Here is a 19,396-nt window from a genome sequence, read left to right as displayed (position 1 = left end):
GCTCCGGCCTAATCTCCCACCCAGCTTCCTCCCTCCTTGCACTAGCCCCCAGGCCAGGCTGTTTTTCCTATTTATCTTGATTTTGTGTGCTTCTAGAATGTCCCTGAGGGAGGGGCACAGTCCTTGATCACTGTCCCTCCACGTGCTCACTCACTGAGAACAGGGAGATAACTGGGAAGAATGGGGCGTGGGTGGGGCCGGGGATCTAAGAGTGCGATTGATTAGAGAATCGCATTGTTCAGAACAGGAGCTGTCTGTCCCTGCTCACCTTCAGGACAGACCGAGCTCTGCCTTCCTACTGCCCACTTGACCAGTCTTGTAAAAAAATAAAAAATATTGAAAGTTGAAAAATAGCCACTTCCTGGATAGCAGTATTAATATAAAGGCAGCTGTTTTCTCAAGTTGAAGTAAACTTCAGTGTAATGCTAATCAAAATACAGGATTTCTCTTGAACCCAAATAAGTGGATTTTCAAGTTCTAGAGCAATGAAAGTGCAGGGAGAGGTAATTAGCAGGACCCGGCTTCCTGCTGTTAGCATCAGCTCTGAATGTGGGGTGCGACAGAGGAGGATGGGGCTTCTGGGAGCCACTCTGCACACGGCAGGCGGGCGCACAGCTGTCACCGCCTCTGTAGGACCACAGGCTATGACACGCTCCAGGAAGTGGGATTGAGCATTTACAGATGACTAGAAGAGGGTCAGCCTTGGGTGTGGGTGAAGAAATCACAAATTTCTAATTGTTTTACCTCAAAAATAATCACATGGGAAGATATTCAGCAGCACAACAAAAGCCGCTCACAGCGGATAACTCTGGCAGGTCACCCTGACGCCCCTGTGTACGAGGCCCCTCAGCAAGGCCGTCCCAGGGAAGTGGAGGCAGACTCGGCCTCGCCGCAGACAGCGTCTGTCCAGGGCAGAGGGGGCTGCAGCCCCTCTGGTTCCCAGCGAGGCCTCCCTGGAGAAGTGAGTGCCCTGCCCCCACTCCTGCCTCTGCACCCTCCGGACCACGTGTGCTCTCAGAGTGCAGGGTGTGTGTTTAGACATGTGTGTGTCTTTTCTTGTCAACGGCTCATCGCTGTGGGCAGCGTGCTTTTTCATTTACAGCTGCATTGTTTTTCTGTATCGCCACAGAGCTAACAGAGCTTTCCGGTAGTTCAATGAGCCACTCACAGGCTCACCTTTCGTTTCCGAGTCTCCCACCTGTGTGGACCACATGGCATGTGGCTCCCGAGTGCCGCAGTGCTGAGCGTGCCTGTGGGAGTCTCTGGCTGGCACAGTGCCTGGCAGGGAACAGCTGGGGCAAAGGTGCAGGTTACGTTGTTACCACATTGCCCTCCAACCCTTGGCCCCCGCGCCTGCCCCTGGCTGTGGGTGTACTGGGTGTAACGCACCTTTCCTCACTCCAGCGCCGCTGGATTTTATCAGTCCTTTCCTTTCCTTTCCTTTTCTTTTCTTTTCTTTTTTCTTTTTTTTTTTTTTTTGCCAATCTGATAAGTGAAAACTTGTACGTACTTATTGATTTTACTTTGCAATTTTTAAACCCTCACCAGCCATTTCACATGTCCATGTTAAGGTTTTGCACCCTTTTCGGAGGCGACTGGGAAAGCTATTCTGATAACATAAAAATGGTTGTTCGTTGTGGTTTCTAAAAGTCAGCAATGCAGAGGGCAGACGAGAGTGTTCTAGGAAGGGCCTTCCTGTGGGGCCGCAGCAGCAGAGCGAGGCTGTGTGCCGTGTCCACAGGCACACGCAGTGTGAGGGAGCAAGGCCAAGGCCAGCATCAGACAGTTTCCTGATGCCCATCTGTGCTGAGGTTTGGAAGCTAAAGCCACAAAGCTACTGTGAGGGGCCCAGGGCACTGGGTGACCACCCAGGGTCACAAAGCCCACAGCCGTGGGTCCTGGGTCCCAGCCTGGAGTCCAGAAGGGACAGGCCGGCCCAGAGCAGTGGGCAGGAAGGCTGTGGTCGACCTCGGGTTGAAGGGGACAGTGGTGGGACCCCGAGGAATGCAGCTGCCAAGGTGGGCGGGAGGCGGGGGAGGTGCCCCAGGATCTGAGCAGGCCGGAGAGACCCCCCCCTTTCCCCACCCCCATACCGAGGGTGAAGGTTTAGGGATAAAAAGGTGTATAACTTTAGAAGGTGCCCAATGTTAGTGCTGGCTCCTTTTTCTTTAAAATTTTATTCTTTTGAAAATCACATTAGTTTTGTCCACAAATTTTGAAATTTTTCTTTTAAAAACCGGTTGCACAAAATGTTAAGATACGGTATGCATGATCCTGTGAACTGGCCGCTAACCCAAAGTTATCTTTTAAGACACTCCTTATGTAATGAGAATATTTCTGTGCAGATTTGTGCATTGAGGATATCTTGTTGCCAGGCTTTTCTTATCTAAAGATCCAGAGGGAAAATAAGAACAAAAACAACCACTTCTTGTTGGACAGCCTCGATATTTGTGGCGTCTGGCCGCCCCGTGCTCACCCGGTGCCTGCACAGCCTCACCTGCTGGGGACCCAGCAGCTCTCCGAGGTCAGAGGTCCAGGCTCTGTGCTCAGATGAAGACCAAGGCCAAGGTCATACAGCCCAGCTTGTGGAGTCAGGCCGTGAATGAAACCCTCTGACTGCAGAGAAGGACCCGACGCCCATGCCCAGGGGCGCCAGGCTGATGGCCGCCCGGCAGGCTGGCCATGTCTGCCCAGTCTGTGGGCGACTCCGCCATGGTTTGCGCCATGGCAGTGCAGGGAGGCTCCCACAAGCTCGTCCCATTTTTCATCGTGTTTTTTATGTAAAATGTTTCATTTAAAAAATATTGGCAACTAATCAAAACAAGATATGGGCCAAATTGCATCTCCCTTTGCAAGCTGCATGCTCCCGAGGGCCAGGCCCAGCCTTGCCCAGTGACGTGCGGCCCTCCAGCTAAGAACTGCGTTTATAGCTTTAAAGGTTTGGCAGTGCCTGGTGGAAATGGCTGCAAGGTGAAAATGAGTCTCTTTACTCTCAAGAGTCATACAGGCAAGAAGCCAAAGCAGGTGCATATACACATAATTAAGAAAGGAAGCAAATGTCCCAGGTGCCACCTGGTCTCTTCTGCACGTTTACTGAGATACCCGCAGGTGTCAGCCTCTGCATGCAGCAGCTGGGGAGGTCCCCCCTCCTCATCCGTCCCTTCCTGTGTCTTGTGTTTTTGAGCTGAGACTATTCTAGGCCTTTCTTGAAGGGAGACCTGGACTCAGAGCAGCCTTTCAGACATTCCTCTGAAGTCAGCTTGTGGTCAGCCACGCCCATGGGCCCCTTGCGCAACTGTTTGCATCGCCTCGTCCACACGTCTTCCAAACCGGGAGTCCCGGGAGTCCCTGGTAGCGCCACCTGGCCTCAGATGCTCAGGAGAGTAGGCTGGCACATCCCAGCTGTGGGTGGGAAGGAGTCAGCTGTGACACACACTTGTGATAAGAAAGAAAAGGCAAAAACAGCACAGGGGGGGTGACCTCAAAGAACAGTGTGTGACCCCTCTGTAAACTCTCCAAACCTTACAGTCTCCCCGCTGAGCTCACACTGGAGTACTAACGAGAGCCCTCGGTCCCAGCTAAGCTGCACTAGAAGGTGAGATGCACGGCCTGTGGGGAGCTTCGAGAGCCCACCCCACCGGGAGGGAGAGGCCACAAGGGCTCCTGACCCCAGAGGCCAGCACAGGAAGGAGTTCACTGGCTGGGCTCCAGGGACAAAGCCCGGGAATGAGAAGAAGCCGCCTGTCCTGGGTGAGGACTCGCACTGCTCTCAGGGCCTGCAGCTCTGCACTGTGATCCCAGGAGGTAAAGGGCCTCCTGCTCTCTTGTTCCCCCGTGTCCCCCTCTGTCCTCCCGGCTGTGTCCCTGCTGCTCTCGAGGTGGACTGGGAAAGAGAGAGCTGAGTCACACTGGTGGAGTTTTTATGAGATTGGTGTGCACAAGCTCCACAGCATCTTCCTGTCGTTGCAGCTGAAGAAACCTAAGAACTGGTTCTGGTCGAAGCAGGGGGCACTGCAGTGTCCGGAGCCGGGTGAACAGCCCAGCTTCCTGCAGTCACGGCCCGAGACTTCAGAAGAAGGAGGAGAAGAGTACCCTCTAACCTTTCTGAGAAATAGCTGGTGAAGTGGACCTTTGTTAGCTCTTTTCTTGAAATTGTTATGACGAAATAATTGCTGCCACTTAGGAAAGTCGCTTGTGTTGAAATGACTTTTAAAACAAAGTAAATACATTAGGAAATAATCAAATTGCCTTACTTTTTAATGGTATTTATTCTAGGGCCACAGAATGGCCACACACTTCTGCTTCTAGCCAGACTGCAGTTACAAAGACCAGAATTTAATATTCCGCCATAGACAACTAGAAAGTGGGCAAACTTTGTGAAACAGCTGTTCTCAGACAACAGGTAGCACCAGCCTGGAATCCTTGAGGGGAGGAGGACAGGTGAGGTGAGCCCCAGGATCACACAGCCTTCTGCCCGAAGGCAGTTTCTGGGCTGCAGGTAGACAGAGGGGACAGCGGCCAAGCAGAGCCCAGCAGCCTCACCAAGTCGCTTAGGCAGCAGATGGAGTCTGAGGAGGCAGGAGGGGCCCAAGCTTTCATGGCACAGTCCAGATAGGAGGAAACTATGAAGAAAAGAGCTCCAGACATGTGCACAGAGGTTCTCCTGAGTCTTTGCTGATGACCAGCCCACACACGTGCAGAACAGAACTCCACAGAGCCAAGCCAGGGAGAGAATGTTCCTTGTCAGATGGACAGTTCCCAGCACTCTCACAGGGCAGTGAGAGTGATGCCTCCCTAGTGGCCACCCGGGCATTCAGTGGAGACTCCAGAGAAGCCACCCCAGGAATAGGGCTGGTGGCTCATCTAGACCTACCTCGAAAAGCTTGAACATGGCCTTGAGCAAGCAAGTAGCCCAACTGTCTGCCAAGACAGAGCCCAGCACTCCTGAACAAAGCATTCAAAATGTCTAACATCCCATCAAAAATTACAAGACATGTGAGAAGGCAGCAAAACATGGCCCACGATGAAGGGGGAAGTGAGCCAATAGAGACGCAGAAATGAGAGACGTGGCGGTAACCAGCACACAGACATCAGCCGACTGTCTGTGCGAGCACCTAACAGGGAGAGCCACTGACAATGTAAAAGAAGAACCAAATGAAACTTCCAGAGATGAAAAATACAATGTCTGATAAGGAGAACTCCTTGGACGGGATTAAAAACAGAATAGAGACGGCAGGAAGAGGAGCAGGGACTTGTCACTGCGGTGAGAGAAGGAGGGATGGTGGGGGGAGGAGGGGGCAGAAAGTGCATTCACAGGAGGGATGTGCTGTGTGTTCAGATGGGGGCAGGGGAAGAAATAACAGTCAAATTTAGGGGCCACTAAATTTTGTCTAAATTTGATGAAAATCCGAGAAGCTTCACCACCGTACAACCAGCAGCAGGTGAACACACAGGTGCAGCCAGGGAGCACCATGAGCAAGTTCCTGAAAACCGGTGGTAAAGAAAAATCTCAACAGCAGTCAAAGAAGAAATAAAAGACACATTACACACAGAGGAATGAAGATAAAAATTATGACAGAAAATGAACGTCAACCCTAATCTTATGCCAAAAACAAAATCTAATTCAAAATCTTTCATAAGCCTAAACTAAAACTATAAAGCTTCTAGAAGAAAACACAGGAAGAGTCTTTGTGACTTTGGAGTAGGCAGAGATTTCTCAGGTTATAAAAAATTTGAACCATAAAAGGAAAAAATTGATGGGTTGGACATCATCACAATGTAAACATTTTGCTCTTCAAATGACATTGTTAAGAAGGTGAAAAGATAAACCACTGCCAGAGAAGGTATTTGAACACAAATTAAGGACTTGTATTTAGAATATATAAAGAACTTTACAACTCAATAATAAGGAACAAATAAACCCAATACAAGTGAAAATATTTGGATAGACACTCCACAAAAAAGGTAAACAAATAGCCAATAAGCTCATGAAAAGATGCTCAACAGTATTGGCCATTAGGGAAATGTAAATTTAAATCACAATGAGATGCCACAACATGTTCACTCAAGTGATCGAAATTTTGGCCGGTCCGATGGTAGTGTTATCAGAACTTACTAACGTTGGTGTCACTAAAGTTGGTATACCATCCCGCACTGCTAAATTTGACTGGCTTAAAAAAATGATTGAAATTTTTAAAAAACATGACAATATCAAGTATTGGCAAGGATGAAAGGTCACTAGAACTTTTACATGCTGCTTGTGGGAACAGAGTGGCACAGTTGCTTTGGAAAACAGTTTGGCGGCTGGTAAAGTTAGACACGTTTAACGCAACTCAGTCCTTCAATTCCAAGGTCATTGTGCAAGAGAACAGACACGTGTATATACCCAGAGACCTTTACACGAATGTTTATGGCAGCCTCATTTATGATATCCCAGAATTGGGAACAACAAGATAACCGGACGAGCAGATTATGGTGTAGCCACACAGTGGAATTCTACTCGGCACCTAAAAGAGCTGCTGAAACCTGTAAACCTCAGCGAACCTCAGAAACATGCCTCTGGTGTCTGGAAGAAGCCAGACCTCAAAGCGTACCTGGTACACTCCATGATATGTAGGTGAGACTCTAAAGTGACCCACCTGATGGACAGTGACAGAAAGCAGTTCAGTGTTTGCTTGGGGCCAGGGTGGGTGGGGGTATTTGGGGTGATGACAGTGTTCCGTGCGGGTGGGTGTGTACATTTGCTAAAACCCATCCAAACGTACACTTAAAACGGGCACATTTCATTGTGTATAATTTAAACCACAATAAAAATTATTGGAGAAAAAAAGGAGCCTCTGTGTCCAGCATCACGCAGACCTTTGTGGGAGCAGCTGTGGTCCGTGGAGGCTCCTGGTGGGTGTCAGCTTTCTGCCCCAGGTCGTCCCCCCGATGTGTTGGTCTCTGTCCTGTACCACACCCACCGTCTCCTCACGCAGTTTCGGGGGTAGGGTCAGGCCCACCACAGACAAAATCAAGGGGGACCAAGGTGGGACAGAGAAGCAGCTTTCACTGCTGCACGTTCCTCCGAGGCTGCAGCGCCTGGCAGGTGCGGGTGAGGCCTAAGCAGTGCCCTGGGGCCTCCTGATCACTCCCCGCCCCATGGCACTGGGGGGCTCCTGGGGGGGTCACTGCTGCAGACAGTGCCTTCCCGCAAGCCCCGGCTCTTCTTGGAAGTGCTTGGAGAAGCCCTGGGGGCTGGAGGCGGGAGAGGGGTGAAGGGCATCGTCATCCCGACCAGGGCTGCCCAAGCTGCTGTCCTTTTCCTGCCTGCGCGTGAGATTTTGTTTGAAAAAATATTAATAGCACCTCGACTTTAAAAGCTAGTGTACAGAACAGCCACTTTGTCGTTGTGGTCGTAAGGAGTTACTTGGTCTCTGGAGAATCGCTGCAAAGTCACACTCGTTCGAGGAAACAGTGGGCTCGATACCCCTTCCCTAAGGGAAGGTGCCGTCCTGTGGATTCGTCCCCTAAGTCCCAGCTTTGGGGAAGTTCGATGCCACCATTGGAGGTGGGGCCTGGTGGGAGGTGTTTGGGTTGTGGGGTGGACTCCTCACGAAGAGACTCATCCCCTCCCTCAGGGGCTCTGCCAGTCCTGCCACGAGAGCTGGTTGTTGGCCGGGGCCTGGGTCACCCCCATAGGCTGCCCTCTGCCCTCTACCCTTCGCCCTCTGCCCTCCGCAGGCCTGGCCATGCTTCTTGTTCAGCCTGCAGATCACGAGCCAAACAGGACTCTTCTCTCTGTGAATTGTCTCAGGTATTGCTCTACAGCACCGCAAACCGGTGGCCGCAGAGGCTGCCAGGCGGCCAGTGACAGAAGCGCCAGTCCTAGAGGCTGTGTAATCACGGATGCAGCTTTGTTTCAATAAAACTTTATTGACAAAACAGGCAGCAGGCTGGTTTAGAGTTTTCTTCCTATTTCCAGTATTTTTACGATATTTACTAGGTGGTCCAGCTTCTGCAGAGACGCGCTCTGGCGTTTGTAGACTGATCCATTCCCCTTGCTGAGCTCCCGTATTAGCACTAATAGTTTGTCTTTGATTCTTGCTTTGTGCTGAGGAGATGATGATTGTGTTGTCTTCCGTCTACTTCTCCCCTCCCAGCCTCTCTGCTCTTTTGTCCCTCGGTGCAGCATTGGCGGGGACCCTAGAACCGTGTGGGCGGGAGCGGGAGGTGGGAGCAGTGACCTCCGGTGCCTTTTCAACACAGCATCTCCAAGTTAAGAAATTCCCCTTAGGTCCCTGGTTAACTAAGCGTTTTCATCACAGTTAGGCGTTAAACCTTCTCAGATGTTTTTTCTGCATTGAGATATGACTTTTTCTTTTATTGATGGAGTGAAAAATGGTGATAGATTTTCTGACGTTGGACCAGCCTTGCATTATTGAAATATACTTTACTTGATAAGCATGTTTAATACTTGTTTGATTTGCTAATGTTTTATAGAGGTCTTAGAGCTGTATTTATTAGTTAAACAGACCCATCATTTTCTCACGGTGTTCTTATCTGGCTTGGGAATCAAGATGACTTCATAAAATGGACCCGGAAACTTTCATGCTTCCTGCTTTTCTGAATAATTTGAACAGATGGGATTGGCCGTCCAGGAGTCTTTTGGGAGGGGAGGTGTCTGACTACCGTTTCAATTCCTTAATAGTTACTGGGCAATTCAAATGCCTTTTTTTGGGGGGAGGGTGCTGATTTTAGAATTTTCCATTTCATCTAATTTACTAGTTTTAATTTACTAATTACTTTTTCTTTTCTTTTTTTTTTTGAGACAGAGTCTCACTCTGTTGCCTGGGCTAGAGTGCCGTGGGGTCAGCCTAGCTCACAGCAACCTCAAACTCCCGGGCTCCAGCAATCCTCCTGCCTCAGCCTCCCGAGTAGCTGGGACTACAGGCATGCACCACCATGCCCAGCTAATTTTTTCTATATATATATTTTTAGCTGTCCATATAATTTCTTTCTATTTTTAGTAGAGATAGGGTCTCGCCCTTGTTCAGGCTGGTCTCGAACTCCTGAGCTCAAACAATCTGCCTGCCTCGGCCTCCCACAGTGCTAGGATTACAGGTGTGAGCCACCGCGCCAGGCCTAACTTACTAATTACGTTTAATTTACTAGTGAACAGGTCTTCATAACACTCATCTTACTGTTTGCCTTTTTGGTATAACCTGTATCAAGTTAAGAAACTCCCTTGTGCCCCTGATGAAGCACGCGTGTCTGTCGGGCTGGTGCAGCCTTATGACGTGTTTCCTGCGCTGAGATGGTCATGTGGTGGCCGGCGTGGTCCCCGCTGAGCTCCTCCGCTCTCTCCACAAAGGGTCATCTTAATCACTCTCTTCAGACAGCACTTTGGGGTCTGTTGATCTGTGCTGTTTTCTTGAGGTTTCTATTTCTCTGAAATTTGCCTTTAACTTTAGGATTTTCTTCTTTCTTGTTTCCTTGAGTCTGTTCTGCCGCTTTCTTCCCGACTTCTCACGCTGGAGACTTAGCGCAGCTGAACTTTCTTAACTGTTAACGTCTCCTGATAAGTGTGTATGTGAAGCTGTGTTTCACCCGGATCCTGTAACTCTGAAATTTAAGCATTCAGTTCTAAACATTTAATTTATTTTATGATTTCCTTTATAGCCGAGGATCATTTGGTAATACATTATGCAGTTTTGAAGCAGAGGGGACCTGAGGGGGTTTTGATGCTGGTTTCTAATCCTGCTGCATTAGGTGTGGAATGAGGACTTGCTCTGTGTCTGGTGTGAGCGACTCCGAGTGTGGTCCGTGTCTGCTGAGAGAGGAGGTGCGTCTGCCTGTTAGCTTGGCTCGTGTGTGCAGTGATGCAAGCTGGCTGATCCTGCTGACCGTCTCTTCTGCCTCTGCATGGATGGGTGGGTTGGTTTTTGGTCAACCAGGGTTAGTTAAAGTCTTCACCTAGGCTGGGCGCGGTGGCTCACACCTGTAATCCTAGCACTCTGGGAGGCCGAGATGGGAGGATCGTTTGAGCTCAGAAGTTCGAGACCAGCCTGAACGAGACCCCCGTCTCTACTAAAAATAGAAAGAAATTATATGGACACCTAAAAATATATATATAGAAAAAAAAACTAGCCAGGCATGGTGGCGCATGCCTGTAGTCCCAGCTACTCGGGAGGCTGAGGCAAGAGGATTGCTTGAGCCCAGGAGTTTGAGGCTGCTGTGAGCTAGGCTGACGCCACGGCACTCTAGCCCAGGCAACAGAGCGAGACTCTGTCTCAAAAGAATAAAATAAAATAAAAATCTTCACCTACTGCTGTTTAGTTGTCTGTTCTTCCTGCAGCTCTGTCAGGTGTTACTTGGCGTGTTTTGAAACTGTGCCTTTAAAAATAGAGTTCTTTGCCTCTATGTCTCTTCCTGCCTAATTCTACTTTATGTTTTTATTTTTACTTGTTTTGCCTTTTTGTTTTAAATGGGTCTTTCATACAACATCTTGTTGGATCTTTTTTTAAATCCACTCCAAGGTATTTTTTTATTTCATTATTCAGTTTAACTCATATCTACTAAATTCTTATCTACTGGAACTTAACTTTCTTATTTATTTATCATTTCTGTTTCATTTTTCTACATTCTTGTTTTTCGCTGGAAAAAAATCACGTGTTCTGCTGCTGTTTTTTTTTTTTTTAGACAGAGTCTCGCTCTGTTGCCCAGGCTAGAGCGCCATGGCATCAGCCTAGCTCACAGCAACCTCAAACTCCTGGGCTCAAGCGATCCTCCTGCCTCAGCCTCCCGAGTAGCTGGGACTACAGGCATGCGCCACCATGCCCAGCTAATTTTTCTATATATTTTTAGTTGTCCGGTTAATTTCTTTCTATCTTTTAGTAGAGATGGGGTCTCGCTCTTGCTCAGGCTTGTCTGCTGCTGTTTTATAAGTTACACATTCTCGTCCTGTCCTGGGATGATTCCCCGACTCACCGCCACTCACGTCCCTGCCACCTGCTCCTCCCCTGGCAGAGCCCGGAACTCCCCGTGTGGGCCACGTGGGCCTGCGGTTTCCAGTCCCCCGTCCCCGGCTCCGGCAGCCACTTCTGGCATCCTCCCCGCTCGCGCAGCCCCTCCAGGTGTGTCCAGCATGGTCCTGACCCCGAGCAGAGCTCACCCCACTGGCCTCAGGAGCACTCATGCCTGGATGTGTCGGGGCTTCTGCTCCACAGGGTTCCGTATGGAGATGTGGAAGAGTTTGTGCGAGTTTTGCCTCATCTTTCCTCGGCACCCGCCCCCCCCCCCCCCAGGAATGCGCACGAGTGTTTCACACCGGCCCAGCCTCACCCCAGTGCCCTGGCCCCGCTGACCAGGCAGCTGCCTTCCTCGTGGGCCCTGCCCTGGAAACGCGTTCCTCCTTTGGCCGCAGACTTGGGGAGTCGTAGCTGCGCCCGTTAAGCCGCAGAGCCGCTTGGTCTGGTTGGTCTGAGCACCATACTCACAGCCCGGCACGTCTGCCACCGCAGGCCAGACTCGGTTGGTTTTGTGACTTGGGAAGGGCAAGAGGAGGGGACCTGTGGATCGGAAGTTCTGCCACGCACACATTTGGCACATCACATCCGTGGCTCTCACAGTTCAGCCAGCGACAGTCTGACACTGCGCGTCTCACGCATGAGAGATGCTGCCGTGAAACTCACGCCGTCCCCTCAGGCTTTCAGTAGATGCTGACTAACGTGCAGCTTTCGGGTCCAGCCTGTGCCCAGGGCTGAGCCTCCTTGCTGGGGACCAGAGGCCTTTGGATGAGCAAAAACAGCCCAGCCCCCCACCAGCAGGGCCTGAGTTCCCAGGGTGGGGGCTTAGGTCGTGTGTCCTCCCAAAAGTGCCACCACGACGCCTGACCCAGGGGCCGCTCACGCCCAGGCGTGGCCACGGGCTGCTCCCCTTTGCCACGTGCACTTTTGCCCGATCACTGACTCTCGCCTGCCACGAGCACCCAGACCTCTCCTCTGACTCAGACCATGGCGATGACGGCTGCTCTGACTCGGTGGGGACAGAAGCCACGGGCAGGTGGGGTGGCAGCACAGGAGGTAGAGCCAGGCCTTCCGCAGGGGCACTGACGCATCTTCCAGCATGAACTTCTGTCCATGAGATGCGTGCAGAGTGAGCGGCCGAGGCATCAAGAGGCCTCCATGTCCCTGCCGTGACTCTGGGCCCTGGAGCCAACCCCTTCCTGTGGAGGAGCCTGTCCTGAAGCGTCTGCCCTAGAGCAGCCGGCGCACAGTGGGGGCCGCGGGCAGCGGGGCAGACGGCTGCTGCAGCCCTCCTGGTGGAGCTGTCTCTGGGAGGACGCCAGCCCTGACTCCCAGTCCGGGCACTGGTGTGGGGTCTTCTCCAAGCCCCTGTGGGTGCTGTTGCCAGGGAAATGTGGTGACAGGCGGTGCAGCTGCGGCAGAGCTGTGTCCGTCCCCACCAGTGTGGGCCTGGGGTGCCCCCACCGCCTGTGACGAAACCCAAAAGCCAACTCCATCCACCCATCCCTGCAGCCCATGCCAGGCCAGGCAAACACTGGTCTGTCCCTGCTACGGCCACCCGTCTGCCTGCAGGCCTCTTGTGCCCTCACACCGGCTGTGCCCATGTGGTGCGGGGAAGGAGGTGCCAGAGACACAGGACGGGGCCTCGAGCCCCGGTGGGGTCTGGACGAAGCTCAGTCCCGGAGCCGACCTCGGCTACGCGGCGCTGGCAGGGAGCCTGGCCGGCTACTTGGGCCCGGCTGTCGCGCGCACCTCGCCTGCATGTGCCACGGGCATGTTGCTGCTCTGCCGCTCCTTCCAGGGGAGGCAGAAACAGCCCATGGAGTCCAAAGGGTCACTGGGCAGATGTCCAGAGTGTGATTCCAGGGCCCTGGTTTCCAGGAGGAGAGGACTTTGGCCTGGTGTGCAGCCCACGGCCCCCTGAGCGGGATGGGCAGTCCTCCCGAGCATGGCTGCTGGGGGCTCCCCCAAGAGAGCCTTGCCTCACCCCCAGCCAGGCCCAGCCAAGACGAGCAGAGAGCAGCCTGGGAGTGGGTCGTGGCCTCGGCGGATGGCTGGCGGTGCTGCTGCCCAGGGGATGTTGCTGTGGCCTTGACAGCCCCTGGCCAGCCTAGGCCTGCTGGTGTGTGGCCCCAGATGCCGGGGTGTCTGCCTGGCGCTGTGAGCCGCCCTGGTGGGCCTGCGAGGCCATTTGTGAAAGTTCTTCTTTTGTAAATTTTATCTAAAATCGCCTGCATCCCTTGCCAGGTCCTTTCCTGTTGTCCCCAGATGGTGCCATGTGCTGTCTGAATGGGACCCCGGGCACTTGTTGAGGGGCTCTGGCCTGAGGGGTGTGAGGCTGTGACCATGTCCACGTGGGTGGCTGCCGCCCCGCACCCCACCCTGGCTTCTGCACTTCCCTTCTGGGGCCTCAGGGCCTCTTCCCGCTTCATCGTCTCCCCTGCACCCACCGGCCTGCAGCCCACCTGTGCTGGCTTCAGCCCACACTTCTCCTCCTGGAGGTCTCTGGGTCCCATGTCACCCTGTATGGGCCTGCGTGCTTGTCTTCTCTGCTCAAGCGCAGAACCCACTCCCCTCGAGGCCTTGTGCCCACAAAGCATTTCCCCTAAATTCCCCACTGCCAGGTGGGCCCCCTCAAGGGCCAGGATGGGCACCGGCACCACCCGAGTGGGCTCAGAACCAGGGAGGGGCCCCCCCAAAGTGGCCTGAGGGAGGAGAGGTCACAGGTGGGCAGGTGGGCAGCGATGCCAGTGCATTGACCAGGGGTCCGTCTGGTCGGTGCCAGAGCCCGAGGCCCCCAGGTCCCGCCTTCCCCTGCTCCAACAGCAGAGTGGGCGGGGCCCTAAAGGATCTGGGGTTTCCTGCTGCCCCCCCTGTGCATGCTCAGCCCAGGCAGGACTGCCCAGAGCCCACACCAAGGGCAGGACCATGTAGCCCAGGTTCAGGGAGGAGCCCTCCCGCAGCTGGGGGTGGGCAGAGCGGCTGGGTAGAGAGCAGGCCCAGTGCCCTGCTGGCCAGAACGTCCCCCTGTGCAGGGCAGTTGGGGCCACCCAGGCCTCCCTCCGCTGGAGCCCCATTGCTGGGCAGGTGCCCTCCAAGCTCCTTGCTGTCCTGTGGGGCCACAGCTCAGGGGTGGGTGGCAGCCCTGGTGTGCTGAGCTGCACAAGCTGGGGCTCCTTGAGGAAGAGGTGTCGGCAGGGCAGGGCTGTGCAGGAGCTGGGGGGCTCGGGCCAGGGCCTCATGCAAACACCATAGGCGTGGGGATCCTGGGAGGGAGCTCGAGCCCAGGGCAGGGGGAGCAAGGCCCCACGCTGGGGCCGAGCTGAAGTCTCAGGTTCTGCCTGCACAGTGGGAAGCCGTGATCCCAGGAGACCCAGGAGTGGAGTTGGCTGCACTGGGGAGGTGCTGGGCTTGGGTGAGTCCTGTGGAAGCAGGACAGGTCTCCACAGAACCCAGACCGTCGGAGTGGAGGAGGGCAGAGGCCATGCTGAGCTAGAGAGGCCTTTGTCCCCCGTGCCCTGGGCCACAGATTCGACCCACAGCCTGAGCTGCCTTCAAGGGCAGGCTCTAGAGAGCCAAGGCAGGGCCCCGTGCGCCCTTCTCTAAGCCCTCAGCAGCTGAGCAGCCTGGGCTCAGGGGCAGGAGGAGCCCCCGGCAAGGCCTGGATGTGCCCCAGAGCCCTTGGCGCTCCTCCCCACCAGAGGACGGGACTGGGGGAGGCAGGGCCACGCCTCCACCACGGTTCTAGGTCAAAGGACTGTGCAGCTGCGCAGGAGACAGGCCTGGCTCACTGCAGTGTCACCCGAGGCCCGCCAGCCCACCCAGCCGATCCTGCCCTCAGCACACGCCGGACCCCTGACGGAGGTTAAGCCGGGGCAGGCTGGCAGGCCCCAGTCACTGTCCCTTAGCTAATAGCTACAAGGCCTTAGACACTGCAGGAACTTTCCAGAAGCTGTGTGCTGGGCCAGAGCAGACCAAGCAGTGGGCAGGAGGCAGGTGTGCAGGGCCCGGGAGGCAGGGCCCTCAAGCTGTGCTCGACAAGCTGTGTGTCCACATGATTTCCCAGGGGCCTGATCAGAAGCCCAGTGCAGAGAGAGCGGCTCTCAGGCCAGCTCCGCAAAACAGGTCAGGCGAGAGGGCGGGTGGAGTGGCGGGACCAGGAGTGTCTCCACAAACCAGCTGCCGACATGACAGCAGATTAGCATCAGGTAGGAGATGAATCCAGGATCACAGAGAGTCACTCGGGGCAGATGGGCTCTGGGCTCGTCACACCTGCCCTCATGCCCTGGGGAGCCAGGAGCAAGGCCAGTTCCTGCGCCATCCCGCAGGGAGGGCACAGCAGGGGGAGGACAGGCAGGAACCGGAGACCACAAAGCGGGTTTCTGTCGCCGGCAGCCAGACCAGCTCAGGAGCCTGCCCCAAGTGAGCCAGGGGGGGCGCTCTGGGGAGGGGAGTGAGCCTGTGCTCCCTGCCCTGGGGACTGTCGGGTGCCCTCCGACCTAGTTCCTGCTGTGGGTCAGGGGCCGCCCTGCCTGGCATCCAGCAGGACTAGTGACCGCTTGCACCCAGCCTGCCCCCTCCCTGCCTCTCCCAGGGGGCAGCCAGAGGGTCCTGGGCAGCCCAGCGTCTCTCGCCCACAGCGCCAGCTCCTCCGGTCTCCCCAGCAGAGGGTCTTGGGGTCTGCACTGCCCTTTTCCCTGAACCTCACTTTCTGCAGAGATGGCCCCTGGCAATTTCTCACAGGATTGACTCAGGTTAAGCCCCCGGATCCCAGAGAAGACTAGACCCATGTGTCCTGGGGAGGGACGGCCAAGGCCCCTGAGTTTGAGGAGATCCCCAGGGTTACAGTGGTGACCCCAGGACCTGGTCAGAGAGGACTCAGGTGTCCAGCCTGAAGCCCCTTCCATGGGACACCTCTGCCATCCACATGGGCTGCGCCTTCCAGAAGGAAACCCAGGAACAGAGCTGGGGCAGGGCCTGAGGGCAGAGGGGTCTGTTGGAAGAGAGGGGTGGGGAGGCTTTGCAGAAAGAGGAGGAATTCCTCTGGGGCTGGGAGAGCTGAGGGGGTGTCCAGGGTCCCTAGGACCCCAGTAGGGGGCCAGAGGGTGTGACCCCATGAGGCTGCTGGTTCCAGGTATCAGGATAAGCCCCATGTGCCACGCGACCCAGAGAACCAGTATGTCACCACGGGCGTCCCCAAAGCACAGACCCCATACCAGCCCCCTCAGGCCAGACCCCAGCTGTCACATCAACCATGGGGTGGCGGCTCAGTGGACGCTGGGCACTCAGTGTGCATGTCACCCCCAGGCGTGTGTGGGGTCCCTGCCGAGCTGGCGGTGGGGGTCAGGAGCCTCCAGGGAGAGGTGATTCTAAGCTCACATCTCAACCATGGATCTTAATGTTATTTTGTTGTTGTTTCACAAAAGAAATACATTCTTAATTCAAAAAACTTGGAAACTAAAGAAGAGCTGGCGGGATGAAGAAGCTCGAGACAGTGCCCTTGTGCAAAGATGTTCACGGCCGCCCCTTGGGAGGGCTGCCCTGGCACCTTGGCCCAGGCGTGTGGCATGGGCCCCGGGTCCTGGGCCTATGCCCAGCTGGCCACGGGTGTTAGGGCTGCTGGGGGGTCAGAGGAGCCCAGTGACCGCAGCTTCTCCACAGGCCCTGCCAGCCGCGCCCACCGGGCAACAGTGCCCAGGGCACAGGTCTGGGGGGGGCGGGGCACCCTGCATTGACGGGAGGTGGGGCCGGAAGTCCAGCATTAACCCCAGACCCCTCACCCCTGTGCCCCTGTGAGACCCATCATGCAATGGTCGGGTTTTCAGAGCCTGCTGTGCATGTGGCCCAGGCTCTGCCACCAGCCAGCATCTATTGCACTCACGTCCACCCCAACCTCCTGTGCCTGCACCCCAGGCCGGGACCCCAAGGCACAGCCTAGGCCTCCCGTAAGCAGAACCAGGCTGAGCCACGTGGTCCCTCCCCGTCCTGCAGGCCTGACCAGCCCTTGTCTTGTTTCTCTTCCCTGGCAGGGCTCCTAGCACCACCAGCGGCCCCCCTTCTCCAGGAGGCTGTCAGGCGCCCCGATGTGTCGCAGGCGGGCTTTGCCATCCGAGGGATGAAGGTGTCAGCCCAGTCAAAGGCCAAGCCCACCAGAACCTCCAAGTGTCATCCTGAAAAAGCTAAAGGCGGCCAGCGGCCCCCTAAGATCCGTAACTACAACGTGAAGGACTGACCTGCAGCCTCCCCACGGGAGCTCAGGGCCTGCTCTGCCCGGCGTGGGGAGTGTGCAGCACTCGCTGACCCCCACGGAGCACATTAAAACCCAGGTGTCCCCTCACGCATCTGCTTGGCTGGCGGTGTTGTTTACCTGTCCTACTTGGGAAATGCAGTATCAAGTGCTTGTGCCAGAGCCCGGCCTGCCTGCGTCACCACCCACAGCCACCTGCACACTGGCATTGTCGTGGACAGCGCAGCCTTCCCCAGAGCGTGGCAGAGGGCAGGGGGTGGAGGGCAGAATGCCCACCCGCAAAGCAGGCTTTTCTCAAGAGCGCCCTGTGAGGGGTCCTCCCGGAAATAAGAACCTTGGCTTCTTCACGCCTGTAGTCCCAGCTACCCGGGAGGCTGAGGCAGGAGGATCGCTTGAGCCCAGGAGTTTGAGGTTGCTGTGAGTGAGGCTGATGCCATGGCACTCTAGCCCTGGCAACAGAGTGAGACTCTGTCTCAAAAAAAAAAAAGAAAGAAAGAAAAGAGAAGAAATTTGGCTCCGAGTGAGCCTGGCCAAGGTGGGCCGACAGCCAGGTGGGCCCCTGTGCCTCAAGTGTGTTGGGCGACTCATGTCAGTGCTGGCAGGGTGGGAGCCGACCCAGGACAGTGGGTCACAGCAGTGCCGTCCATGTCCATCCCTCATGGAGAACAAGGGTAAAACCTCCCTGACACATGGGGGTACCCAGGGCCAGTACCTACAAGGATGAGAAACCTGAGCTGACACCTGTCCAGTGGTCACTGCAAGTTCCACGAGAACACGCCACAGCCCCTGATCAAAAAGCACGTCACGACAATTGTCTGTGTCTTCTACACTTGCACAGATGCCCTCTGCAGTTGACATGGTGGTCGCCACCACATGGGGTGTCTTGGGGGCCCATGTCCCCCCGACATTCTTCCAGAGCCCCTGCCTTTGCTCTGCTGGTGCCCGCACCTGGTCATGCCCTGCCTGCAGCAGAGGGCAGGGTGACGTGGCTTCGGCCTTGCCTGTGCCCTCAGGCAGCCTTTCCTTTGCCTGTGCCCTCAGGCAGCCTTTCCCTTTCTGAACCGGGCAGACAGCTTCTCTGGGAGGACTTGCGGGGAGGGCTGCTCCCAGCCGTAACCTGCTGTGTGTGACCTGGGAGAACCACGTACACTTGCAGCTTCAGTTTGTACCTGAGTGAAGTATGGACAGCCAGATCTGCCTTCCTGGCTCTCGGCTGTGCGGGCAGGAGAGATGGCATAGCAGTGGTGGCCACTGGCAGTCTCCGACCCAGCGCTCAGGGGGGAGGGGTTGCAGATTGTTCTTGCTGGCCTGTGCTTTCTTCATTTGCTCATGTAAACACACAAATGGGAATGGGGGTGCCCCCTTGAAACGAGGTGTGGCTCTGTGACTTCCTTTAGCTGAAAGTGAGCAGAGTTGCCTGTCTCCTTCTGTAGAAGCTCAGAGCAGGTGGGCAAGTCCTCAGCCCTCTGGGGTGCGGGCCCCAGGGCCTCCTTTCTGGCTGGCCCATCATGAGATCAGGAGTCCCCATGGCCTCGGCACAGCCCTGCAGACCACTGACCAGCAGCGCTGTGGCGAGATGGGTCTGGGATGTCCGAAGGCACTGGGAGGGGCGTTTGCACAGCACGGTCAGCTGCTCCTGGCCACTCGGGATGCCGGGTGCCTGGAAAGCTTTGCTTAGGCTGACCATATGGCCTCACCCTGAAATCTGAAGGCAGAGAAAAGCCCTTGAATGAGGACGCAGTTCAGTGTCAGACTTGGCCCTGTCTTCCCTGTCCTTCCAGACCCTTCCTCCCGCTGTGTGGACGGGCTGCAGGAGGAAACAGTAGCCTTGTGCAGGACTGCAGCTGCCCATCCTGCTGCCTCCCATGCGGCCCAGCGGAGACCACAGCCCACAGGCCTGCGCCCCTGAAAGGGAGGAGGGCAAGGGGTGCCAGGACAGGGAGGTCCCAGGCCCTCTGCACAGCTGAGCACTGCCCATCGAGCCGCGAAGCCCCAGAGCAGGACGCCAGTAGAATGCCTGTGGCCTCAGGTGGTGTCTCACGGTGCGGGCCAGGGCAGGACCCCTCTGAGCCACCCCCGTGGGAGAACCACAGGAGCACCCGTGTGGCCGGGCAGAGCCTCCGCCCGCGCGCGTGGAGAACCC

The 19,396-nt window shown here is 55.5% G+C and overlaps 1 protein-coding gene across 1 annotated transcript in view; it reads left to right on the top strand.

Annotated features, from left to right (window-relative positions):
- CCDC57 (coiled-coil domain containing 57) overlaps positions 1-17,708 on the top strand; it is an 88,658-nt gene extending 70,950 nt beyond the window's left edge. Inside the window, exon 20 of the mRNA XM_069483040.1 lies at positions 17,036-17,708. Coding sequence (XP_069339141.1) covers positions 17,036-17,238 — 203 coding nt within the window. The 3' untranslated portion in view covers positions 17,239-17,708. The remainder of the gene's footprint in view (positions 1-17,035) is intronic.
- The last annotated feature ends 1,688 nt before the right edge of the window (positions 17,709-19,396 follow it).

This window comes from Eulemur rufifrons, chromosome 9, assembly GCF_041146395.1.
Source record: "Eulemur rufifrons isolate Redbay chromosome 9, OSU_ERuf_1, whole genome shotgun sequence".
NCBI classification, from domain to species: Eukaryota; Metazoa; Chordata; class Mammalia; order Primates; family Lemuridae; genus Eulemur; species Eulemur rufifrons.
This window is presented reverse-complemented; position numbering and strand designations above follow the sequence as displayed.